Consider the following 27966-nt stretch of genomic DNA (forward strand, 5'->3'; position numbering starts at 1 on the left):
AGGATAAAGAGTTGGCAGTGGGAGGGGTATTCAATGAGAAGAGTAAAAAAATTCCATTCAATGAGAAGAGTGAAAACCGCTCCCACTGCCGTCTCTTAGGCTACATCCACACGACAACGGCAACGAGATGTTATTTAAAAATATATCGCGTCCAAATGGGCAACGATCAGTAAAATATCAGGTCCATATGGCAACACAACGCTTGCTGAAAACGATGCAATACACATGTCACACCTCTAGGGGCGCTGTAAGACGGTTCCTTCGGAGACACCAGAACAATAGAAGAAGTAAGGACGCATGCGCATAAACTATTATGCGCGAGACTTCATATTAGCCACAAAGTCAGGAAAATCTGTTCGTAAAATTACATTATAATGACCAAATACAATGAAAAGTATTTTTCCAGTCTCACCTGTGAAAGGTAATCCCATGTGATCTCGTTTGGACGGCAAACCTGTTGGTACAGTTAAACGCAGCTAATCTTTATTCTCCACTTTGACCTCTCCAATATGGCGGCGAGGATGACGTATGATTCTACGCGGAAGGCGGCGTCTTTAATGGTCCGGAATAAATTGAATACTACACGTTGATGGATTAATTTGTTGTTTCTCACCTGTGAAAGGTAATCCCATGTGATCTCGTTTGGACGGTAAACCTGTTGGTACAGTTAAAGGCAGCACATGAATCTTTATTCTCCGCTTTGACCTATCCAATATGGCGGCGAGGATGACGTATGATTCTACGCGGAAGGCGGCATCTTTAATGGTCCGGAATAAATTGAATGTTACACGTTGATGGATTAATTTGCTCCTCTACGCCCTTTTTGAGGAATGTATTGTCGGACTTAAATCAACATCTGAAGAGGTGAGATCGCTCCTTTTTTTTTTCCCCTATTTTTGCTGGCGGGATTGACTCTGCCCTAAGGGCAGAGTCTCTCTCTCTCTCTCTCTCTCTCTCTCTCTCTCACTTTGCACCATTACACAATAAATATTCACAGTGCAAATATTTTGTAAGCGCGTTTCATGAACCAAGTTATAGGATTTGTTGACAACTCGCATCGCAATGAGAAGATCATTGGCACTACTGGTGTTTAGTGCATTTCATAAATGAATATTTTGCTGTAGAGCTGCAGTGTTTGTACAATTGCATGTTTTTGCTTCACTATTACTGTCACTATTCTGCTTCTTGCATTACTACTGTGAACTAACACTGAACATAATAATAATAATAATAATAATATCCAAGCTTGTGTTTCACTCTCACTAGTGCTCTGTAAGGCTTTTTCCTGGTGATATTCGTTACACTTCTACCCGGCGTGAAGCACTCACAGTCATGTGGTTGTGACGTCATCATTAACAAATCCGTTCTACTCATCCAGACGACTTCACAACGGCAACGTTGCCAGATCTTTCCACTCTGGAACCCGTTCTCAAAAAGATTGCGTTTTGGGCACCCAAAACGCCGGTGCCGTGTGGACGCCAGGCCTAAACGATAAGCAATTGTATCGGAGTCACCTGAATCTGTTGCCGTGTGGACAGGGCCTTAATCCCATCAGGTCAAGTGATTTAAAACGGTTCAAGGTTCTTTATTGTCATTTGCATGTTTCACATGTAAATGAAATTTGTGCCTCAGGGCCAGCAGCGTATATAAATAGAATTAAAAATAAATAGAAAATAGAATAGAAAAATAGTGCAACCGTGATTAAAAAGTGTTCAGGTGAACAGTAAAAACTTCACTATGTGCAAAAATGCAAAATGAGGGGAGTGGGGGGGCAGCATCAGAGCTTAGGCTTAGTGTTCATTAGTCTCACAACTTCTGGGAAGAAGCTGCGCTGGAGCCTTGATGTTTTGGCCCTGATGCTGCAGAGTCTTTTTCCTGAGGGGAGGAGGCTGAATAGTTTGTGTGCTGGGTGCGTGGAGTCACCCATGATGTGGGCCGCTCTGGTCCTGCACCGGCTGTTATAGATGTCTTCTATGGATGGCAGGCTGCAATGGGTGGTGCTCTGTGCTGTGCGCACCACCCTCTGCAGAGCCTTCTTGTCCACAGCCGAGCAGTTTCCATACCAGGAGGAGATGGAGGAGGTCAGTGTGCTCTCCTCCACCACACACCTGTAGAAGGCTCCCAGGACTGCAGGGCTCAGTCCGGCCTGCCTTAACCTCCTCAAAAAGTAGAGGCGTTGGTGGGCCTTCTTGACCACGCTGGCTGTGTTCGTGGTCCACTTCAAGTCACTAGAGATGTAGACCCCCAGGTACTTGATACTGTGGACCATCTCTACAGCTTCTCCTCCGATGTAGAGGGGGGAGGGGGCGTGGTCACCTCTCCTGAAGTCCACAACCATCTCCTTTGTTTTCCCCACATTGATGCAGAGATTGTTGTCCCTGCACCAGTATTTGGCTCTATTCAGTATGTCTTGAAATGAACTCTTGTACTATTTTACTCAGTTCAGAGCCATAACCAACTCTGTTACACAATTACTCTGGAATTTTGCTCCCACTCCAACTCCAGATTTTACACTCTAAACTCAAAACAGAGCAAAATTAACTATTTTTGAGGAAAATTGTCAGGAATGGGTTGTTGGAGATGGATGTAAGTGCAGATGTGTTTTATTAAGAAAGGAGACAACAGGTAAACAATCCAAATCGGCAGGCAAGATCATAAATGGGAAACAAGCAAAGGGTCGGGCGAGGCACAAACAGAGTATCAGAGGCACAGACACAAACAGGAACGTGTAACAGGAATGAGAATCAGGAAACCAGGAAATCGACACAGGAAAATAAGGCTCGGTAATGTGTACAAATGTAATGAAATACTTCGCATTGAGTGTGTGTTGACAAAATCTTTATATAGGCATGCTCATGTGTCTTAATCCTGTGCAGGTGTGCCTCCTTAACAGCGTATGTGCAAGAGTCCACTCGGCGTGCATGCAGTCCAGAGTATTCCCGAGAGTCCTTCTGTTGCACACACTAAAGCACGCAGGTCTGACAAAAATACTTTTAACTCTGGAAAAATTGCTCAGTCATTTTTCCTGTATATGCACTACAGCACACGCATATAAATTGATATGCTTATAAGAAATAGAAGAAATATTTGCACTTACTCGAGTTGATCTTCGGCTGGGTTGAGTCAAAGTTCAAAATGACACCGCTCATGATCAGTGTCGCAGTTCTCAAGATTGAATTGAACCACTGTCCTGAATCATGAATTGGATTATGAATTCAATTGCTGTCCTGAAATTGAATCATTGTCCTGAAACATGAATTGAATCGCTGTCCTGAATCATCTGAAGCGCCTACTGAGCATCAAATCGCCGTGCCATCTCACAACAAGTTTTACCTCCAAACAGGTAGCCTAAACTATGGCTGACAGATTTTGTCCAGTTTATGGTGGGCGAAAGAAACCAATCGAAACCGAAAGCTTGAAAGCAATTTCACATGGTAACGGCATGATATTGTCATGGTCCTATCTGTGGACTTCTCTCTTCAGGTAACATCTCCACTCAGCATTACCGGCCACGCCCGCACTCACTTCCTCTTATTAACTTTCAGTGACTGTCATTGGCTGTTGCCGATCACCTGCTTCCCTCTGGGTGTATTTAAGCTGCAGTTCTCCCTAGCCTCAGTGTCAGATCGTCTGCAACTCTCAGTCTGATAACCTGCTCTGTGTTCCTACTACTCTGACTCCTGAAATTGTTCTGTTTCATTTGACTCTGTCTGCTCTCCAGCCCCGGTACCCTGACCTGCCTTCTGTTCCGTTTGACTCTGTCTGCTCTCCAGCCCTGGTAACCTGATCTGCCTTCTGTCCCCTATCTTGCTACCTGATTTGTGACTCTGTGTTCCAGTTTGCTCTCTAACTCCTGCCTGCTGAGGGACTGCTCGCTTGGAGACTGCCTGAAACCCAAGTTCTGTCAGCCTACAGCCACAGCTCTCTGACTACGCCAGATCCAGTCAGATCTCAGAAGCTAAGCAGGGTCGGGCCTGGTCAGTACTTGGATGGGAGACCTCAGACGTCACCACCAGCCATCCCTGCCTCTCAGTTCTCCTACCTCTGGACTTCACCCACACACATTCTCCCAACTCCCTTTTCCCCTATTATTAATAAACTGTGGTTTGAGCACATTTGATCTCCTCTCCTGTCTGTTCCATGACAGATATAGTCTTTTATGAATGCGTAAGTGGGTACTCAGCGCTCCGACTCCAATGTGACTGAGTAAGGTGACAAGTTTTATGTCTCGTCTAATTTAGGTAATTTAAAAAATATAATATTATTTGGCCCCTCCTAGAACTGCCACCTTATTGTGGTGGAGAGGTTTGTGTGCCTGAATGATCCTAGGAGCTATGTTGTCGGGGGCATTACGCCCCTGTTAGGGTCTCCCAAGGCAGACAGGTCCTAGGTGACAGGCCAGACCAAGAGCCGTTCACCAAAACCCTTATGATTAAAATAAAATCAAGGACCGTGACATCGCCCGGTATGGTGCAGCTGGGGCCCCACCCTGGAGCCAGGCCCGGGGTTGGGGCTTGTATGCGAGCGCTTGGTGGTCGGGCCTTTGCCCACGGGGCCCGGCCAGGCTCAGCCCGAAGCGGTGACGTGGGCCCGACCTCCTGTGGGTTTACCACCCACAGAGGTAGCCGTAGGGGGCCGGTGCAGTGTGGATTAGGCGGCAGTCGAAGGCAGGGGCCTCGACGGCCTGATCCCCGAACACAGCGGCTAGCTGTTGGGACATGGAATGTCTCACTTCGCTGGGGGGGAAAGAGCCTGAGCTTGTGCGGGAGGTTGAGAGGTACCAGCTAGAGATAGTCGGGCTCGCCTCCACGCACAGCTTGGGCTCCAGAACCCAGCTCCTCGAGAGGGGCTGGACTCTCCACTTCTCTGGAGTCACCCATGGTGAGCAGCGGTGGGCTGGTGTGGGCTTGCTTATAGCTCCCCAGCTCAGCCACCATGTGTTGGAGTTTACCCCAGTGAACGAGAGGGTCACCTTTCTGCTCCTTCAGGTCAGGGAGAGGGCTCTTGCTGTTGTTTGTGCCTACGGGCCGAATAGCAGTATAGAGTATCCCGCCTTCTTGGAGTCCCTGGGAGAGGTACTGAGAGGTGCTCAGACTGGGGACTCCATTGTTCTACTGGGTGACTTCAACGCTCACGTGGGCGACGACAGTGACACCTGGAGGGGCATGATTGGGAGGAACGGCCTCCCCGATCTGAACCCAAGTGGTGTTTTGTTATTGGACTTCTGTGTTAGTCACGGTTTGTCCATAACGAACACCATGTTTGAGCATAGGGGTGTCCATAAGTGCACATGGCACCAGGACACCTTAGGTCAGAGGTCGATGATCGACTTTGTTGTCGTTTCATCGGATCTCCGGCCCCATGTCTTGGACACTCGGGTGAAGAGAGGGGCTGAGCTGTCAACTGATCACCACCTGGTGGTGAGTTGGATCCGCTGGCGGAGGAGGAAGCTGGACAGACCTGGCAGGCCCAAACGTATGGTGAGGGTCTGCTGGGAACGTCTGGCCGAACACTCTGTCGGGGAGGTCTTTAACTTCCACCTCCGGGAGAGCTTCTCCCAGCTTCCGAGGGAAGCGGGGGACATTGAGTCTGAGTGAACCATGTTCTCTACCTCCATTATAGATGCAGCTGTTCAGAGCTGTGGCCGCAAGATCTCTGGTGCCTGTCGTGGCGGCAATCCCCGAACCCGGTGGTGGACACCGGAAGTAAGGGACGCCGTCAAGCTGAAGAAGGAGTCCTATCGGGTCATGTTGGCCTCCGGGACTCCGGAGGCAGCTGACGGGTATCAGCAGGCCAGGCGTGCTGCAGCTCGGGCAGTTGTGGAAGCAAAAACTCGGAACTGGGAGGAGTTTAGTGAGGCCATGGAGGAGGACTATCGGTCGGCCTCAAAGAAATTCTGGTAAACCGTCCGACGCCTCAGGAGGGGGAAGCAGTACTCTGCCAACACTGTTTACAGTGCAGGTGGGGAGCTGTTGACCTCGACTGGGGACATTGTCAGGCGGTGGAAGGAATACTTCGAGGATCTCCTCAATCCCACCATCACGTCTTCCATTGAGGAAGCGGAGGCCGATGACTCAGAGGTGGACTCGTCCATTACCCAAGCCGAAGTCACTGAGGTGGTTTTCAAGCTCCTCGGTGGCAGGGCACCGGGGGTGGATGAGATCCGTCCTGAGTATCTCAAGTCTCTGGATGTTGTGGGGCTGTCTTGGCTGACACGCCTCTGCAGTATCGCGTGGCGGTCGGGGACAGTGCCTTTGGAGTGGCAGACTGGGGTGGTGGTCCCTCTTTTTAAGAAAGGGGACCGGAGAGTGTGCTCCAATTATAGGGGAATCACACTTCTCAGCCTCCCCGGGAAGGTTTACTCCAGGGTACTGGAGAGGAGAATTCGGCCAATAGTCGAACCTCGGATCCAGGAGGAACAATGCGGTTTTTGTCCTGGTTTTGGAACACTGGACCAGCTCTATACCCTTCATAGGGTACTCGAGGGTTCATGGGAGTTTGCCCAACCAGTCCACATGTGCTTTGTGGATCTGGAGAAGGCATTTGACCGTGTCCCTCATGGTATTCTGTGGGGGGTGCTTCAAGAGCATGGGGTTCGGGGCTCTTTGCTAAGGGCTGTCCAGTCCCTGTATGAACGGAGCAGGAGTCTGATTCGCATTGCTGGCACTAAGTCAGACTTGTTCCCAGTGCATGTTGGACTCTGGCAGGGCTGCCCTTTGTCACCAGTTCTGTTCATAATTTTAATGGACAGAATTACTAGGCGCAGCCAGGGTCCGGAAGGAATCCTGTTTGGGAACCACAGGATTTTATCTCTGCTTTTTGCGGATGATGTTGTCCTGTTGGCTTCTTCAAACCAGAACCTTCAGCATGCACTGGGGCGGTTTGCAGTCGAGTGTGAAGCGGCTGGGATGAGAATCAGCACCTCCAAGTCCGAGGCCATGGTTCTAGACCGGAAAAGGGTGGCTTGCCCTCTCCAGGTTGGTGGAGAAGTCCTGCCTCAAGTGGACGAGTTTAAGTATCTCGGGATCTTGTTCACGAGTGAGGGAAAGATAGAGCGTGAGATCGACAGGCGGATCGGTGCATCCTCCGCAGTGATGCAATCACTTTACTGGTCCGTCGTGGTGAAGAAGGAGCTGAGCCAAAAGGTGAAGCTCTCGATTTACCGGTCGATCTACGTTCCGACTCTCACCTATGGTCATGAGCTTTGGGTAATGACCGGTAGAACAAGATTGCGGATACAAGCGGCCGAAATGAGTTTCCTTCACAGGGTGGCTGGGCGCTCCCTTAGAGAGAGGGTGAGTAGCACAGTCACTCGGGAGGAGCTCGGAGTAGAGCTGCTGCTCCTCCACATCAAGAGGAATCAGCTGAGGTGGCTCGGACATCTCTTTCAGATGCCTCCTGGACGCCTCCCTGGGGAGGTGTTCCAGGCATGTCCCCCCGGGAGGAGGCCCCGGGGAAGACCCAGGACACGCTGGAGGGACTGTGTCTCTCGGCTGGCCTGGGAACGCCTCGGTGTTCTTCCCGAGGAGCTGGCCGAGGTGTCTGGGGAAAGGGAAGTTTGGGCTTCCAAGCTCAGACTGCTGCCTCCGCAACCCGGCCCCGGATAAAGCGGATGAAGATGAGACGAGATGAATATTATTTGGCAGTGGGCACATAGGAAAGTGTAAAGTCTAAAGTTTCTGTCAGTATGTCTATTATGCTTGATATTTATCTAAATACATGACCTAGTCATTCTAAACCTGCCGAGCTTCGCCAGTGAAGCACTCGACCCCAGAGGGTTAACGGTAACCAGTGTGAGAGAGGCCTTTATTTGCTTAGAAGTTACCCTAGGTTCCTTTGTGATACTGCGGACTATTACAAGCCTTGGGGTGATCTTTGTTGGTTGACTACTCCTGGAAAGGGTAATGATGTTCTTGAATTACCTCCACCTGTCTGACTGTGGATTGGTGGAGTCCAAACTCTTTCGAGATGGTTTTGTAACCTTTTCCAACCGGGTGAGCATTCACAACTCCTTTTTCTGAGGTCCTCGGAAATCTCCTTTGTTTGTGCCATGACACACTTCCACAAACGTCTCATGAAGATCAGACTTTGATAGATCCCTGTTCTTTAAATAAAACAGGGTACCCATTCACACCTGATTGTTATCCCATTGATTTGAAAAATCTGACTAATTTCACCTGCAAATACTAGAGGTTCACATACTTTTGCCACTCACAGACATGTACAGGGATGAGAATTTTCCGCGGATCTGCGGAATTCCGAGTTTTTCCCGCTGAAAATGTCATTTTTGTGAAACGTGTAAATCCGTTGAGAAAATTTCGGGGGGGGGGGGGGGGCGGTGCGAGGCTTGTGGTGGCACAAGCAGGGAGGACCGATGGACCGCCCGCCAGCATCTTTCGACAACGCTCATTGCAAAATTAGTTGCAGCTGTGATAACGGAAATCGTCATTGCTTTCTTCAATATTTATGCTAACGACAACTCACGATGATTTCCGGCAATGTTTTGGCACTAGTTTCATCTCATTTCTACAATTCATGGAGAAACAAGCTATACATACATGGTTTTGATCACTTCTTAAGTTCTAGTTATTTTGGTTAGTTTTCAAAGTTATAATGCTTCGCCAATATGGCGAAAGTTTTGGACCGCAAAAATGAGGATCGTGCCAGGGAAATCGATAAATCGAATGGGATAAAGAAGTGTTCCCGATGGGCATGGCTCGATAGTAGCGTTACCGTGCAGATAGGGACACAAACTGTGACGACGTGCCTGACGGAACATATCCAAAAAGTGGACGTGCCGGGAAAGGTTCTGTGTATTCTGTGCTCAGATATGATCAATTATGGAAACAGAGGAGCTAGAAACATCCAGGAGCACATCAAAACAAAAAAGCACAAAGGTATGTTTTACTTAAATTGTCAAAGATGGAGTCAGGAGGAATCTAAAATATCGTTACGGTTACCTCCATTATCGCTCACAGGCAGCAATCTGCCGGCAACTTTCAAACATCTTGGCTGACGTGTCTCTGTGAGTTGCACTTCATTTCCATTACTGTTTTCTGTATGGGTATTACTGGTTTTCAAGCATTTCATACTCCACCGTTTGCCATAGTTTCTAATGAGAGCAGCATTTGTTCTGAGTGCAGGGAAAGGCCTACCGGCATTCTAGTAACATTTGTTTGGCTCCACTCGTATGTAAAACGCGTCACACATTTCTAAGCATTTTCATCTCCCATCTGTTAAGCATTATCTATGGTCTAGGAAACACACATACAAACCGGTTATTTCTAACGTCAAGTTTATTTAGTTCTAGCATTTTTATAACACAAAACAGTTTTTAGTAACTCATCACGCGAACTCCACATACTTCCTGTTTGTTGTGAGAAACCGAGGGACTGTACCATTGGCTTGTTATGGAGGGGTTTCGCGGGTGTTTGGTAGAATGGACTATTTTAACGGGGGTGTTTTACTGGTGTTGGGGAAACATGTATTTTACTATGCACTGAAGGGTTTTTGGTTAAAGAAAATTATTTTGGATATTTGTATATTTTGTGTTTGTTTCTTTAAATTGTTATTTTGTATTTAGGATGTCATTATTTAGTTGACTGATTAATTTTGCAATTTGGGCTCAACTGTGGGAGGGGCTGCGGGTATGTAAGCTCTGCAGTAGCTCCAGAGCCTCAGTTGTGGTTGGAACGTGGAACGTCTTGTTTGAAGGTACTGTGGTTTGGCTGACTAATAGTTTTGTTCAGGGTCTTTTTGATTTAGTCTGGCAAACTTGAAGCCTCTTTATTTTTGTTTTCTTTTATTTTTGTTTTCTTATTTTGTTTGTATAGTTTTCTTTTTGACAATTTGAACCTTTGGTTGGCGCACTGTAAATATTTGCACTATTTTAAGAAAAATTTTGAAAATAGAAAAAATAAAAAATATATTTTTGGAGGGAGAAGTTTTCCGGCTCTGTCTGCTCCACCGCCATCCATCCTTGCAACTATATAGTTTATAACGTTTTAAACCATTATTGAATTTGAAAACATTCATATTTTATGTGGGGAAAGGGGGATTGTGAATTGGGCAAATGCCCCCTAGACCGGCCAGGCATTTCAGAGTTTTTTTTAAATGTCCCATTCTCATCCCTGTATGTAATATTGGATCATTTTCCTCAGTGAATAAATTACCAAGGATTTTTTTTTGTCTCATTTGTTTAACTGGGTTCTCTTTATCTACTTTTAGGACTTGTGTGAAAATCTGATGATGTTTTAGGTCATATTTATGCAGAAATATAGAACATTCTAAAGGGTTCACAAACTTTCAAGCACCCCTGTACATAAAACTGCATACAATAACAGTATTACAGTTACAGATAGTTGCATACAGTTATATAGTGTTACACAGTGTGATGTAATTTCCATTCAGATCCCTTTGTGACTTCCAGATGACGGCACAGGAGGTGCGGCTGTGTGGTCTCCTCCTGAGAGAGCACTTTGGTGAAGTGGTGGAGAAAGTTGGAGTTCACCTGTTGCGCAGTGGCACTCTCAGTTTGCGGGCTCTGGCTCATGAAACCAGCACTTCCCTTGACTTGGTAACCTTAGTATTTCTCAGAATACGTGCATACTTCTTTTGTTTCCAAATGTAGATTTGTTCTAATTTTCTGAATCACACTCTTTTGACGTTACACCAGTGAATCTTCTGAAACAGTCCTGCGCATTTTACAGTAGTGATGAAGCACACCTGACTTACAGACTAATATTAAGTTATGGATGATCACAGATAAACGTGTCCATGTCTTTCTTTCTTTCTTTCTTTCTTTCTTTCTTTCTTTCTTTCTTTCTTTCTTTCTTTCTTTCTTTCTTTCTTTCTTTCTTTCTTTCTTTCTTTCTTTCTTTCCTTCTTTTCCTTTCCTTCTTGTTCTTTATTAGGTGAAGAAGTGTTTGTGTGTTCTGGTGCAGCATGGTATGTCTAAGTTTGGTCCAGGCCGCCGCGGTCCTGCTGGTCCGGTTGAGTACCAGATTAACTATGAGCGTATTCTTTACATGCTCCGGTACCCGCGCTACATCTACACGGCTAAGAGTCTGTACGGGGACACAGGAGAGCTGGTTATAGAGGAGATACTGCAGAGGGGTCAGATGACCATGAGCAGTGTGGTCAGGACTGTAGCAGATAGATTGACACAGAATATGGAGGGTGAGTGATCTGTACTGTAATACATTATACAGTTTGTTATGTAATAGCCAGTATTGATTGGCTCATGTGGAACATGTGAAATAATGTTCTGCTGATATGACATGGTGTTTTGTTTTGTTTTGTTAAATAAACCATGGCAACAAATGAATATATTAAGAATGCGAGTTAATATTTTGCTGCCACAAATTGTGTAACTGAAGCCCGTAACTTAATATGCCTTGGAGCTTCAATAGAGGATATTACACATTTGCGCAAAAATATGAAGTTTATCTTCGGGTGATGAATGTATAGATCAAGAGTGAGCGAAGCGAGAAGATAAACTTCATATCTTTGCACAACTGTGTAATGTTCTTTGTATGGACACATCCACAAAAAATATGCAAGTTAATCAAAGCGATTTTAACTTTGAACCAGTTCACCATTTTGACAATGCGCATTGAGTCAGCGGGAAAACACTGGGAGTGACGTCACCGGCGTGAAATATCAGGAATTTTTATACATACAGGACACTTTTTTGATGGAACAAAAACATGTATTCTATTCCATTCTAGCAGGTTTCATTCATTTGGTTTGATAGCATGCAATATTGTTAGCATATCGCTTATCCTACGTGTATTACATCACTACCCAGTGGAGAATGAGCGTTGAATATGGTTTACGATATTGCATGGTTGTCAAGACAACATGATGTCACATGTCGGAGATGTAAAACTTCTGTTCTAGCGAGCGACTGTGATAATTTGTAAACAAACATGACCGCCAGGTTTGCATTGATAAATACGGAAGATTTTGCGAGAATTTTGAAAGAGAAAGACACGTTGAACACCTGAAAGGTATGTGTATGTATTGTAATAATAAATAATAATAATAATAATAATAATATTGTCTCGTCTTTGACTCGTTCAGTATCATGCTAGCTGAATGGAATATATCTGATGGACCATGGAAAAAAAAAAGCCAGCCAATATTATTTAAATATGTCACTCAGGTCCAGCATGAATTTTGTCTGAAAAATGCGAGTTTTTCAACACGAGAAGATAAACTTCATATCTTCAAGCTAACATGTGATTTTCTTTTTATTATATCGACACATTCACAAACAAAACATACTCAAATTTATCAAAACAATTCTTCAATTTCCTCACAAGTGGCATATCGAGATTTATGTCACAGTTTTGGTTTTCCATGTCCCAGATGTAGCTCGTATGAAAAATACAAGTGGTATATTTAAATAATATTAGCTGGCACTGAGTGGTATATCAGATACATTCCATTCAGCTAGCATGATACTGAATGAGTTGGAGAAGAGTTGATTATTTTTTATTCCACAGGAATGGATTTAAATTTATATATATATATATATATGTATATGTGTGTGTATGTATGGGTTTGTCTCAGAAACTGGGTACTGTGGGGGTATCCCACTAAATATACTCAGTCAATAAACTATACGGTTTTGAATGATGTTGGTTTTCATTTGAAATAAAATGATGAAAGAAATAATACAGATAAAGCTAAATCTATTCAGACTTTGGCAAAAATTCTGCAAATTTGTGGACAAATGGCGGCTTGATCTGGGACATGATAAATGGTTGACTACATCGCATTCCCTTAAAAAGGTTGTAGTCCACTGAAAAGTCTACAGTTATCATTAATTGTATTTTAAGTTGTAACTTTAAAGGATTGGTGCGCTCACAGAATAATCATAACCGTAATAAGACATCATGCAAAATATTTGATCACCGTTGTAACTCCATTTTCCGCAGACCCAAAACCAATACGATCGTGTGTTTTGATCTAAACGGAAAGCCTCAGGGTCAAAGTCACAACCTCACCAAAAGTAGTAACTTAAAATCACTACGCCATATAAACATTTAGTTATAAATCTGCCATTTTGTTTTTTAAAACGAAAGCTGAAAGTTAGGTATAGAATATGTTTCTTACAGAATACGTTACGATGGTAGCTGGTCTTGTATGAATTTCTGAGCTATAAAATGAGTTGTGGTCTATTTTTTACCGTAGCGTGTTATTTGTGTGCGGGGAAGGACACACATTAACGATTTGCATGTGTAGAATGGAATTTTCCACTCCAACAGTTCGAAGTTGATCGTGCTTCCATTTGCGGTCTTTCTGTTACACGAGTGATCTGTTCGGACGTTATCACTGAAAAGATGAGTTTTGACAGTTTTATTTTGTTTTATTCTTGCAGTATAAGGCAATAGAATGTTTCTTTTTCATCTTACTTTCATATTTCGTTGTGCTTGCGTATTTTTGGCCAATATTTTGCAACCATGGTCAATTTAGATCGAACTTTTGATAGAATCTACGGCCAGTCATTTTGCCCCGCCCCCGCCTCGCGCTCCGTCCGGTGCGGTAGTGATGTCCCGTTGCTCGCGCGCCGCAGCAGAGACTTGCGTGACCTTCAGCCGGTACAGTCGCTGTTCTTTTACCAGCGCCGTTTTTCTCATCTTTCCGGTGTGATCTTGATTTTTCCATTGTGTACCATTTCGCCATATCAAATACCCAAAATGTATCATATTATTCACATTTAAGTGAATAATCAATTCAGTCATCATAACTTGGCATTTTTAACCCAAGCAATCAAAAAGAGGAAATTTATTCAATATTTTCACTCATCTGTGAAGGAGGGGCTTTAATTCTTCATGATGTAGTTATTTTATATGTCAATCAATTTTACAAAAACATTTGAACTGTAATCAAAAAAATTTTCCACAATGGAGGCCAGATAAAGCAAGATACTATCTTTATTCTTATTAAACATGACAAAAGAAACATTGAGTGTTAGGTAAATGCAAAAAAAATAGTAAAATTAGAAAATTAATTTTTTGACCATAATGTCCCAAATGAGAGACCAGTTTCTGAGACGGACCCATATACAGTGGGGCAAAAAAGTATTTAGTCAGCCACCAATTGTGCAAGTTCTCCCACTTAAAAAGATGAGAGAGGCCTGTAATTTTCATCATAGGTACACTTCAACTATGAGAGACAGAATGGGGGGAAAGAATCCAGGAAATCACATTGTAGGATTTTTAATGAATTAATTGGTAAATTCCTCGGTAAAATAAGTATTTGGTCACCTACAAACAAGCAAGATTTCTGGCTCTCACAGACCTGTAACAACTACTTTAAGAGGCTCCTCTGTCCTCCACTTGTTACCTGGATTAATGGCACCTGTTTGAACTCGTTATCAGTATAAAAGACACCTGTCCACAACCTCAAACAGTCACACTCCAAACTCCACTATGGCCAAGACCAAAGAGCTGTCAAAGGACACCAGAAACAAAATTGTAGACCTGCACCAGGCTGGGAAGACTGAATCTGCAATAGGTAAGCAGCTTGGTGTGAAGAAATCAACTGTGGGAGCAATTATTAGAAAATGGAAGACATACAAGACCACTGATAATCTCCCTCGATCTGGGGCTCCACGCAAGATCTCACCCCGTGGGGTCAAAATGATCACAAGAACGGTTAGCAAAAATCCCAGAAGCACACGGGGGGACCTAGTGAATGACCTGCAGAGAACTGGGACCAAAGTAACAAAGGCTACCATCAGTAACACACTACGCCACCAGGGACTCAAATCCTGCAGTGCCAGACGTGTCCCCCTGCTCAAGCCAGTACATGTCCAGGCCCATCTGAAGTTTGCTAGAGATCATTTGGATGATCCAGAAGAGGATTAGGAGAATGTCATATGGTCAGATGAAACCAAAATAGAACTTTTTGGTAAAAACTCAACTTGTCGTGTTTGGAGGAGAAAGAATGCTGAGTTGCATCCAAAGAACACCATGCCTACTGTGAAGCATGGGGGTGGAAACATCATGCTTTGGGGCTGTTTTTCTGCAAAGGGACCAGGACAACTGATCCGTGTAAAGGAAAGAATGAATGGGGCCATGTATCATGAGATTTTGAGTGAAAACCTCTTTCCATCAGCAAGGGCATTGAAGATGAAACATGGCCGGGTCTTTCAGCATGACAATGATCCCAAACACACTGCCCGGGCAATGAAGGAGTGGCTTCGTAAGAAGCATTTCAAGGTCCTGGAGTGGCCTAGCCAGTCTCCAGATCTCAACCCCATAGAAAATCTTTGGAGGGAGTTGAAAGTCCGTGTTGCCCAGCGACAGCCCCAAAACATCACTGCTCTAGAGGAGATCTGCATGGAGGAATGGGCCAAAATACCAGCAACAGTGTGTGAAAACCTTGTGAAGACTTACAGAAAATGTTTGACCTCTGTCATTGCCAACAAAGGGTATATAACAAAGTATTGAGATGAACTTGTGTTATTGACCAAATACTTATTTTCCACCATAATTTGCAAATAAATTCTTTAAAAATCGGACAATGTGATTTTCTGGATTTTTTTTTCCTCATTTTGTCTCTCATAGTTGAAGTGTACCTATGATGAAAATTACAGGCCTCTCTCATCTTTTTAAGTGGGAGAACTTGCACAATTGGTGACTGACTAAATACTTTTTTGCCCCACTGTATAATTTACATATCACAATGCCAGTGACTCCAGTGTGTCATTATGCATTATTCCAAGCTTGACGTAGTGTAATATTATCAGTCATTTTGGAGCCACAATGGTCTCAGTCAATGGATTTCTTTGTATCAAACTCATTACCTCCTCCAAGAAGGTTATGTTTTTGGTGCAGTTTGTTTGTCTGTTTGACTGTAAGCAGGATCACGCAAAATCTACCAACCTGATTCGCATGAAACTTGGTGGAAGTTTGTAGCATGAGCCAAGGAAGAAAGCATTACATTTTGAAGCAGATCCAAATCACGTGGTGGATCCAGGAATTTATTTTCACTTTTGTTAACGTTGCGAGATACAGCGGAAGTCCGCTCTCAGAAATAAAGTTTGGTATTGATAAAACATAACCAATGTAGAAATATGATCACTCCATATCACAAATATTCACATTCGGGGGTAATGGCAATCCTCTGGGATACACATGTAGGCACATAATTCTAATAAACTTGCAGAAACTTTACTTGTGGCCTTATTTTATTTACGTGTGACTATGAGAAAAATATATTAATTTGTACTGATGTATTAATCATGAATGTTGCATGATTTTGGTTGCACAGTATAGGAAACAAAGTAAAGCTTATTGTAGTAGAAGACACAAGCAGCGAACAGGAAACTGAGAGAACAGGCTGACCTAGAACCCTATCGCACATAAATTACACTGGGGACACTCAGGGATACGTCCCCACCATTTTTTTTTTAATCTGTAGTCCATTAAATATCTGTTATGGAACCAAAAAGCTTGCAGCAGAAACTGAAAAAATATCACATAACCCTGTAATGATGGTGTTTAGTTTCTCCAGGTAACATCTATAATCAAGTGTCTCCTCTACACTCTCAGAAAATAAAGTACATTTTTGTGCCTTTAGGAGTACAACAGCTTGTCACTGGGGCGGTACCATCTAAGGTACTTATATGCACCCTTTATATACTGCTTGGGAACATTTATATGTACCTTTTTGACCCTAAAAAGGTACACATTGTTACCTTGAAGTCCAGTACTGAGCCGTAGGGGGTACATTATGGCCCTTTTCCACTACCCTTTCTCAGCTCACTTCAGCTCGCTTCAGCTCACTTCAGCCCGACACGGCTCGCGTTTCGACTACCTCAGAGCAGCACGACTCAGCTCGCTTCAGCCCTGCTTAGCACCAAAAACTCGCACGGTTTTGGAGTGGGGCTGAAGCGAGCCAAACCGAGCCGAGTGGGGCTAGGGGTGTGAGGAGACACTCCCCTGTGCACTGATTGGTGAGGAGGAGTGTCCTCACATGCCCACACACGCCCCGCGAGCACGCTGGGATCTGTAAACACCGTAAACCCGGAAGAAGAAGAATTACGAATTACGAGAATTTCTGAAGCCTTATGCGCCTCGCCTCATCTATACGCTCTTGCCAGTATCTGTTGGCGTTGTCGGTGACAACAAGCCACAGCACCAAGACCAGCAACACTAACGACTCCATGTCCTCCATGTTTGTTTACTATCCGGGTCGTGAGACTACCGCTTAAAAGATCACTGATGTCACTGTTTGTGCCGCCTAACGACATCACATGACGTCCACCCACTTTCGCTAACTCCACCCAATGTGTCCACCCACTTCCAGCCAGCACGGTTCAGCGCGGTTGTAGTCGAAATGCAACTCCAACAGCCCCGCTCAGCTCGACTCAGCCCAACTCAGCACGGCACGGCTCAGCCCAACTCAGCTGCGTTGGTAGTGGAAAAGTGGCATTAGTATAGATTATACCTTAGGGGACAGAAATGGACTCCTACTGTATACCACTGTTTCTGACAGTGTAAGATAAAACCCTCACATCTGGACGTCTCTGTAAATGAACACGGCACAAGTGAGTTTTAACAAACTTCCTTTCCGGCAAACCCAGATTGCATCACACACAATATTATGATCTGTAGCTGTCATTACAATGGCTAGTTTAATCAGCCTGCAGAATTGCTGCTTGTTCCTTTCTTTGAAGAACGATCCATCCATCCATTATCCATAACTGCTTATCCTGTGCAGGGTCGTGGGCCAGCTGGAGCCTATCCCAGCTGACTATGGGCGAGAGGCGGGGTACACCCTGGACAAGTCACCAGGTCATCACAGGGCTGACACATAGACACAGACAACCATTCACATTCACACCTACGGTCAATTTAGAGTCACTAGTTAACCTAACCTGCATGTCTTTGGACTGTGGGGGAAACCGGAGCACCCGGAGGAAACCCACGCGGACACGGGGAGAACATGCAAACTCCACAAAGAAAGGCCCTCGCCGGCCGCTGGGCTCAAACCCAGAACCTTCTTGCTGTAAGGCGACCGTGCTAACCACTACACCACCGTGCAGGGTCGTTGTCTTGCTGCATGACCCATCTTCTCTTGAGATTCGGTTCATGGACAGATGTCCTGATATTTTTCTTTAGAATTTGTTCTCTCATCATAATTCGTGCTCATAGCACTTTTCAAAAAACACCTGCGATATCACAGCAGCAAGATGCTAGCTATCAAACTCTTTAATTTAAAACATACCTGGGCTTGACTGTAATAATTTTCTTGAGGCAGAAGTGACAAAATAATGATGTGGAAAAAAATTACTGAGACGTTTACAGTGATGAAATGTGCAAAAACGGCTTTGTAGGCTATATGCTTGGGTATAGAATATGAATATGATTTATATGGCCATTTTGCTTTTGTTTCTAGTCTACAATAACAAGATTAATGTGTTTACTTGAATAAAATACAGACTCTGTTGTTGCATCATGTACACAGGAAGCAGCAAATTTTAACTGTGCTTTAACATTTACTTTTTTTTTTTACCCTTATATGATCGAATAGTTTCATTTAGAATTCTGTGGATACTCAATGTAAGATTTATCTGATTTCTAAGATAAAATATTGTGTGTCTATATAGTGGTGCTTGAAAGGTTGTGAACCCTTTAGAATTTTCTATATTTCTGCATAAATATGACCTAAAACATCATCAGATTTTTACACAAGTCCTAAAAGTAGATAAAGAGAACCCAGTTAAACAAATGAGACAAAAATATTATACTTAGTCATTTATTTATTGAGGAAAATGATCCAATATTACTTATCTGTGAGTGGCAAAAGTATGTGAATCTTTGCTTTCAGTATCTGGTGTGACCCCCTTGTGCAGCAATAACTGCAACTAAACGTTTTCGGTAACTGTTGATCAGTCCTGCACACCGGCTTGGAGGAATTTTAGCCCGTTCCTCCATACAGAACAGCTTCAACTCTGGGATGTTGGTGGGTTTCCTCACATGAACTGCTCGCTTCAGGTCCTTCCACAACATTTCGATTGGATTAAGGTCAGGACTTTGACTTGGCCATTCCAAAACATTAACTTTATTCTTCTTTAACCATTCTTTGGTAGACCGACTTGTGTGCTTAGGGTCGTTGTCTTGCTGCATGACCCATCTTCTCTTGAGATTCGGTTCATGGACAGATGTCCTGATATTTTTCTTTAGAATTCGCTGATATAATTCAGAATTCATTGTTCCATCAATGATGGCAAGCCGTCCTGGCCCAGATGCAGCAAAACAGGCCCAAACCATGATACTACCACCACCATGTTTCACAGATGGGATAAGGTTCTTATGCTGGAATGCAGTGTTTTCCTTTCTCCAAACATAACGCTTCTCATTTAAACCAAAAAGTTCTATTTTGGTTTCATCCGTCCACAAAACATTTTTCCAATAGTCTTCTGGCTTGTCCACGTGATCTTTAGCAAACTGCAAACGAGCAGCAATGTTCTTTTTGGAGAGCAGTGGCTTTCTCCTTGCAACCCTGCCATGCACACCATTGTTGTTCAGTGTTCTCCTGATGGTGGACTCATGAACATTAACATTAGCCGATGTGAGAGAGGCCTTCAGTTGCTTAGAAGTTACCCTGGGGTCCTTTGTGACCTCGCCAACTATTACACGCCTTGCTCTTGGAGTGATCTTTGTTGGTCGACCACTCCTGCGGAGGGTAACAATGGTCTTGAATTTCCTCCATTTGTACACAATCTGTCTGACTGTGGATTGGTGGAGTCCAAACTCTTTAGAGATGGTTTTGTAACCTTTTCCAGCCTGATGAGCATCAACAATGCTTTTCCTGAGGTCCTCAGAAATCTCCTTTGTTCGTGCCATGATACACTTCCACAAACATGTGTTGTGAAGATCAGACTTTGATAGATCCCTGTTCTTTAAATAAAACAGGGTGCCCACTCACACCTGACTGTCATCCCATTGATTGACAACACCTGACTCTAATTTCACCTTCAAATTAACTGCTAATCCTAGAGGTTCACGTACTTTTGCCACTCACAGATATGTAATATCGGATCATTTTCCTTAATAAATAAATGACTAAGTATAATATTTTTGTCTCATTTGTTTAACTGGGTTCTCTTTATCTACTTTTAGGACTTGTGTGAAAATCTGATGATGTTTTAGGTCATATTTGTGCAGAAATGTAGAAAATTCTAAAGGGTTCACAAACCTTTTCAAGCACCACTGTATGCGTAGCTTTTACTAAAAAATTAAATCACTAAGAAGCTTTCATGTGTATGAACATTACTGTATAGTTTCAGGTTTCGCCTCTTTACCATTTGAAATAGTATACTGAAGGTATATTCAAGTAGTTTTGATGAATTTCTGCACCCAGATGGCCAGAGTATGGACTACAACGAGGTGGTAAATGCATTCTCCCGTTTGGTGGAGACTCATTTCCTTCAGCGCTGCCCTCCAGTGGATAGTTTGGGAGCAACAGTCTCAAGATCATCACCCTCAGGAACTGCTGACTGTCCTGCTAATCCAACACCTCAGTCTGCTCAACCAGAGAGCCACCCGGACTGTTATAAACTTCCCCAGATCCACCTGTCTGGTGAGCGTCTCCCAATCGCCTGCACATATGTTTGTCTTAGAAAATGCTAGCACGCAGTAATCTACAGTGAAATGTTGACTTCAGGTGTTCTGCTGATCCTTAAGGGTTATTGCTTACATGCTGCGGTATTGATGGATGAAAAATTCATACGATGACAAATTTTAAACAAACACACACACATTGCTCCAGGGCAACTTGATGGCGAGTCTGAAAATGTTGTTCTACAATGTGTCATGCGTTTTTTTTTTTTTTTTTTTTTAATATTTCAATGTTTTTTTTTCCAAGTGTGTTAAAAATGATCCAGTTAAAAATAGCCCATTTGGGGGGGAACAGCTCAAATGTTTCATTAAAACTACAGTGTTTAGTGTTTGTGTTTTTTAAAGTGACTATAATGCCTCTAAACCCCACTTTTTTCCTTGTACAAAGCAACAATCGTTATGTTGATTGACCATGCGTTTTCGAACCATAGCTGATCCAAAAGGCCATAAATTAATGGAAAATCAATAAGATTAGCCGATTTTCACGGAATCTGCCGAGACTGAACCGGAAGTTCCCAAAGGCATGTGTGACGTCACACGTGTAACAAGGATCCAGGTATCAATTTCGTTCTCATGCGCAGTAGTGGTTAGACCAGTCTCGATATGGAATCATGTTTTGGAGAGAATTCTGATAGTGATTGGGATTCTTATATGTCGGATGAAGGGGCAGATGATTTTCAAGGATATTCCGGAGTAAATCGTTGTCTTTTCAAGCCCCCAAAACAAGAAACTGCCAGTTCGCTCAGTTCATGACAGTCCCACTTACCGCCGAGAGCGCACCACCAGCCAGAGAGAATTGGAAACACAGACTGGTTTGTGGATTTTTATTCTAAGCTGGCCACTGCAAAATATAGGGAAAATATTTACAGTTGTGGTCAGAAGTTTACATACAGGGTGAAAGCATGGTGAATGCCCCAAAATTTGGCACCTGAGGACTTAAAAATGAAAATTACAGTAGACACAAGTGTAATATATCAAATGAAAGCTGTTGTTCTGTAGATTTCAGAAATATATACATTTTATAACAAAATAAATCAAATAAAAATAAATCAAAACAAATATCTCATCTCATTATCTGTAGCCGCTTTATCCTGTTCTACAGGGTCGCAGGCAAGCTGGAGCCTATCCCAGCTGACTACGGGCGAAAGGCGGGGTACACCCTGGACAAGTCGCCAGGTCATCACAGGGCTGAGACATAGACACAGACAACCATTCACACTCACATTCACACCTACGGTCAATTTAGAGTCACCAGTTAACCTAACCTGCATGTCTTTTGGACTGTGTGGGAAACCGGAGCACCCGGAGGAAACCCACGCAGACACGGGGAGAACATGCAAACTCCACACAGAAAGGCCCTCGCCGGTCACGGGGCTCGAACCCGGACCTTCTTGCTGTGAGGAGACAGCGCTAACCACTACACCACCGTGCCGCCCCAAAACAAATATTCAGAGTGTAAATTCAGGTCAGATACAGAAGGTTTCACATTTCAATCGAGCCAGGTTTACAGGAATATGAGCTGAAAACTGTTCATATTCACTCAAAATGATCTAAATATGCATAAAAGAGTTTCTTAATACTAGAAGATAAGTGAATTTTATCATATTTGATACTGTCCAGTCACTGCATTCAAAATGTCACCAAACTCAGCAGAAGTTCATGGATATCTGATGACACTTCATAGACATTAATTTTTTTTGCCATGGAATGTACGCATTTCCCTTTTCAGTTCTAGGCATATGCCTCTTATGCAACCCATGTGAAAGCATGCAGTTTTCTTCTCTTCTTTAAAATATACTGTGCTGCTCTTAGCAGGAGCTCAAGGTAATTTCCTTCGACAACTTTAGCACCTCCAGCGAAGGTGTTGCCATACGAATCCATGGTGTCCTTTTCTAGGACCAAGGCAGGTCCACTGGCAACCATCCGGTAGTATGGAGTGAGTTCTTCACAGGCTGCTATGACAACTTTGTCATTTTTTGCAATATTATCCCCCATCAAACTGTCCATCAGCTGTTCTTCTTGTGGGTTGCTTGTCATCATCCCGTTCTTCTTCTGACGCTCCATCCCACCAAATCAGTTGAACATTGTTTGGGGTATCCACAATGGAGGAATTGCTGCACAGATTGAATTCTCCATTTAAGCACAATGAACAACAACAAGCAGCTTCCCTGGTAAGCACCCTTCCACTTTTGTTGCAAGAAAAAACCTGATGCAAGCTGCGTATTCCCTTGTGTGTTTTGTAGGGTACTTGTGATGATCTGTTAATGACCCCTGTAGGAACATAGAAGAATTTCCTTCTAGTCACCCTGTGCTGGTATCTCTGTACCTTGTTCTGTTGGCCATCTATTTCCAGGTTTTCCTGACAGAACTGGAATAACTCTAGGGATTAGCTCATTCTTCTTTCGGTCTCAGCATTTCATATTTCCACTGCCCAAGTAGTTTACCGTTGCTTTACAAACATGTCATAGGCCTCTGAAAGTGTAACCGGTAACATTCTCTTATGAACCTCCTGTGTACTGCTTTGGGCCTGTTTTTATTCGCACAACCTCCTTCTTCAGAGGCAGTTCTCTCGAGACGGCACTGTCGTAATAATGCTCTCTTACAAGCTGGCATGTTGACTCTGGAAGTGCATCAGATCATACTCTTCTGTTGTAGGTCACCCAATGAAACTCTCTTGGTCCAGAGCTCTTCTTCTTTGATAGATGTTTCCTTGCGCTCTTTCCTGTCCTGACCAGTTGCTTTGGCTATGAGACTCAGCTTCCTCTTTGCTCCAGCTGCATTCACTGCCACTTTCAGGACATGTTTTGTAGAGCCCTGCACTCCCGCGGGAGTCCCGCGGGACCCACCGCAAAGCAGTGCGGCGCGGGACAAATTTTGAAAGCTCATTGCGGGCGGGAGCAGGAGTGCACATATGCGGGCGCGGGCGGGAGCGGTGATAAGCTGCAGTCCCGCTAACTAAAAACGTGTTTAAAATAAAATTTATAAATTATTAATTTATGTCTATCATATATAATTTGTACTGGATATTTTATTTGGCATTAATAAAAACATTTTAAGATGCCTAAATTTGCAGAGAGAGTCAGATTGCCAGATTGAGTGAGGAATGGCATCTTAAATTTGCCATTGATCACCCTAACAGGCAATCCTTTGATCACTCTAATGACTCGCTGTTCACACCCAGCCTCCAGTGACCCACACTAACATGATGCCTCAATGACACCTTAGATGAGCTGGTCATCAGAATTCTGATTCTGATCCAGGAGAGGATAAATAACTCTCGTACGTTTCCGATTCCTTTCCTCTTCCGTGTTTGAGATCTCCGATCATGGCAGAAGAGCAGAGCTCCTTTACTGAAGCTCACAGTGCTTCAAAAGTAAGTGCTGCTTTAAAAAGAGGTACATTTACCGTTAAAAAGTCAAGAGTCCTGAAATCGGACATTTTAGTTAGAAATGCTTTACAAATGTAAACTGGGTTAGCCTAATGTTTTGTATGGCTGAACAATAAATATACCAAATTTCCACTTGGAATTACGTGCTCGCCTGTCTTTTTTTATTATTATTATTATTATTATTATTAGAGACACTGACGAAGGCAACAGCCGAAACGTTTGTCTCCTTCTGCTGCTAAAAACAACTGAAAAGAAATGTAACTAAAAGAATAAGTTCAAGAGTGCGATCCATCTCTCCTTTCACACTAATTATTCATAGGAGATGCACCATGGGAGAGCACATACTTAAATGATTAGCCTACTTAAATAATTATTATTATTAGGTCTACATGCTGCCATTTCAACATTCCGAAATCAGAAACAAGGTAAATAATAACGAACGTGAGCTGTAGATATTTATGCTCAAATCCACTCAAAGTAGGGGGCGGGGCACCATCACGCTGTGTCAAGACAAGAACTTTCCTGAGAAATAACGCGAACGTCTGCATCATGCGGGATTTGCGGGCGGGAGCGGGACAAAATATGGCGGGCGCGGGCGGGAGCGGGACTGCACAATGCGGGAGCGGGACTGAAAAATCCGACCCGCGCGGACCTCTAATGTTTTGCTCGAACAGCATCGTTGTCATGCCTTTTACGAAGCTCAGCAGCAGCATTCACAACACCTTCCAGTGCTAGCCTATCACCTTCATCAGCTAAGACATGGAGGTATTATTTTTTTTTTCTTAGTCCTTGGAGTGGAAAAATGAATAACACTGGCCAAAAGTTTTGCTTTTTGGGTGGGGCTCTTGATAGATGACCGCACTCTTGGCAGTTTTGTTCCTTTTTTCCTGCCTCCTCGAGTGACTGAGCTGGTGCTGTTTGATGCAGTAGGTGAGGGTGAAGTTTCAGGTGTTCTTTTATTTGTCCTCCACATCTTTACTTTCATAATGTTCTGTTCCCTTTTTGTTTCTGCCTTGTCCTCTTTCATGCGGACTTCAGCTCGTTTTACTTGCTTGGCTGTGGCATCTTTCTGTCTAACCCACCTCCGCTTGTAACCAGACATGTTGGTCCGGTATTTCTGTGTCACAAGTCTCATCTTCTCTCTGAAGTCATCTGGGTCCTCAGCTTTCTTTTGTTCAATCCATTTTTTCACATGATCAGATTCTGCAAGCCTCTTTTTGGCCAGTTTAGCTTCATTTAGTTCAGTCTTCTCCACATCTCACTTTCGTTTTTGACTGGTTCACCACTGTTCTCGACGCTTCTCTTTCTTAGCCAATACTGCAAGAGGAATGGCATCTTCTGAGTCAGACATGGTGACTAAGCTGCTTCAGTGACCTGGAAATACCAATTATATACATGAAATACCAATTTCAAACATATTCGGTAATATAAACCAAGTCAAATTTTTTTTTTTTTGTCAAAAAACATTTTTTAACATTTTTGGTACTTTTAAAAGTAAAAATAAATCCAATTGTTAGTGTTTATCAAATATTTGTCTTTCTTTTAAACTAACTTGGTTTTACAAAAAAAAAAGCTATTTTTTAATGAATTGGATTGAGAGTATGCATGTATCATTTGTGTCAAAGTTCTTTAAAAATATACCGTTTTATTAATAAATTTTGCCCTCCAAGCCAGTTTTGTTGGCATATTAAACAAAAAAATAGGCATACTGTTACCAACTCTGCTTTTCTAATGAATAAACATCCGTAAGTATGATCCAGATTTCTTATAAAAATATGTGAGGAGTACTAATATTTTTGACAAAACAGATGCTTGAATATCAGTCAGAAGGCAATTTGCACATTTGTGTTGACATAATGGACAGACATGTACAGTGGTGCTTGAAAGTTTGTGAACCCTTTAGAATTTTCTATATTTCTGCGTAAATATGACAAAAAACATCATCAGATTTTCACACAAGTCCTAAAAGTAGATAAAGAGAACCCAGTTAAACAAATGAGACAAAAATATTATACTTAGTCATTTATTTATTGAGGAAAATGATCCGATATTACATATCTGAGAGTGGCAAAAGTATGTGAACCTCTAGGATTAGCAGTTAATTTGAAGGTGAAATTAGAGTCAGGTGTTTTCAATCAATGGGATGACAATCAGGTGTGAGTGGGCACCCTGTTTTATTTAAAGAACAGGGATCTATCAAAGTCTGATCTTCACAACACATGTTTGTGGAAGTGTATCATGGCACGAACAAAGGAGATTTCTGAGGGCCTCAGAAAAAGCGTTGTTGATGCTCATCAGGCTGGAAAAGGTTACAAAACCATCTCTAAAGAGTTTGGACTCCACCAATCCACAGTCAGACAGATTGTGTACAAATGGAGGAAATTCAAGGCCATTGTTACCCTCCGCAGGAGTGGTCGACCAACAAAGATCCCTCCAAGAGCAAGGTGTGTACTAGTTGGTGATGTCACAAAGGACCCCAGGGTAACTTCTAAGCAACTGAAGGCCTCTCTCACATTAACATTAGCTAATGTTCATGAGTCCACCATCAGGAGAACACGGAACAACAATGGTGTGCATGGCAGGGTTGCAAGGAGAAAACCACTGCTCTCCAAAAAGAACACTGCTGCTCGTCTGCAGTTTGCTAAAGATCACGTGGACAAGCCAGAAGGCTATTGGAAAAATGTTCTGTGGACGGATGAGACCAAAATAGAACTTTTTGGTTTAAATGAGAAGCGTTATGTTTGGAGAAAGGAAAACACTGCATTCCAGCATAAGAACCTTATCCCATCTGTGAATCATGGTGGTGATAGTATCATGGTTTGGGCCTGTTTTGCTGCATCTGGGCCAGGATGGCTTGCCATCATTGATGGAACAATGAATTCTGATTTATACCAGCAAATTCTGGGCGGCACGGTGGTGTAGTGGTTAGCGCTGTCGCCTCACAGCAAGAAGGTCCTGGGTTCGAGCCCCGGGGCCGGCGAGGGCCTTTCTGTGCGGAGTTTGCATGTTCTCCCCGTGTCCGCGTGGGTTTCCTCCGGGTGCTCCGGTTTCCCCCACAGTCCAAAGACATGCAGGTTAGGTTAACTGGTGACTCTAAATTGACCGTAGGTGTGAATGTGAGTGTGAATGGTTGTCTGTGTCTATGTGTCAGCCCTGTGATGACCTGGCGACTTGTCCAGGGTGTACCCCGCCTTTCGCCCGTAGTCAGCTGGGATAGGCTCCAGCTTGCCTGCGACCCTGTAGAAGGATAAAGCGGCTAGAGATGATGAGATGAGATGAGACCAGCAAATTCTAAAGTAAAATGTCAGGACATCTGTCCATGAACTGAATCTCAAGAGAAGGTGGGTCATGCAGCAAGACAACGACCCCAAGCACACAAGTCATTCTACCAAAGAATGGTTAAAGAAGAATAAAGTTAATGTTTTGGAATGGCCAAGTCAAAGTCCTGACCTTAATCCAATGGAAGTGTTGTGGAAGGACCTGAAGCGAGCAGTTCATGTGAGGAAACCCACCAACATCCCAGAGTTGAAGCTGTTCTGTATGGAGGAATGGGCTAAAATTCCTCCAAGCCGGTGTGCAGGACTGATCAACAGTTACCGGAAACGTTTAGTTGCAGTTATTGCTGCACAAGGGGGTCACACCAGATACTGAAAGCAAAGGTTCACATACTTTTGCCACTCACAGATATGTAATATTGGATCATTTTCCTCAATAAATAAATGACCAAGTATAATATTTTTGTCTCATTTGTTTAACTGGGTTCTCTTTATCTACTTTTAGGACTTGTGTGAAAATCTGATGATGTTTTAGGTCGTATTTATGCAGAAATATAGAAAATTCTAAAGGGTTCACAAACTTTCAAGCACCACTGTACATTTAGGTCTGCACTCCTGTGTATTATTTACAAAATAGCTTTAGTTTTCACATTTTTCAATT

The 27966-nt window shown here is 43.4% G+C and overlaps 1 protein-coding gene across 2 annotated transcripts in view; it reads left to right on the plus strand.

The window, feature by feature from the left end:
- polr3c (polymerase (RNA) III (DNA directed) polypeptide C) overlaps positions 1-27966 on the plus strand; it is an 81480-nt gene that overhangs the window by 16359 nt on the left and 37155 nt on the right. Inside the window, exons 2-4 of one of the 2 annotated variants that reach the window (XM_060921724.1) lie at positions 10411-10576; positions 10914-11178; positions 20386-20604. In XM_060921724.1, the coding sequence (XP_060777707.1) occupies positions 10430-10576; positions 10914-11178; positions 20386-20604 (631 nt within the window). In that variant the 5' untranslated portion in view covers positions 10411-10429. The remainder of the gene's footprint in view (positions 1-10410; positions 10577-10913; positions 11179-20385; positions 20605-27966) is intronic. The other variant, XM_060921723.1, reaches the window with a different exon arrangement.

The sequence above is a fragment of the Neoarius graeffei genome, chromosome 5, assembly GCF_027579695.1.
Source record: "Neoarius graeffei isolate fNeoGra1 chromosome 5, fNeoGra1.pri, whole genome shotgun sequence".
NCBI lineage: Eukaryota > Metazoa > Chordata > Actinopteri > Siluriformes > Ariidae > Neoarius > Neoarius graeffei.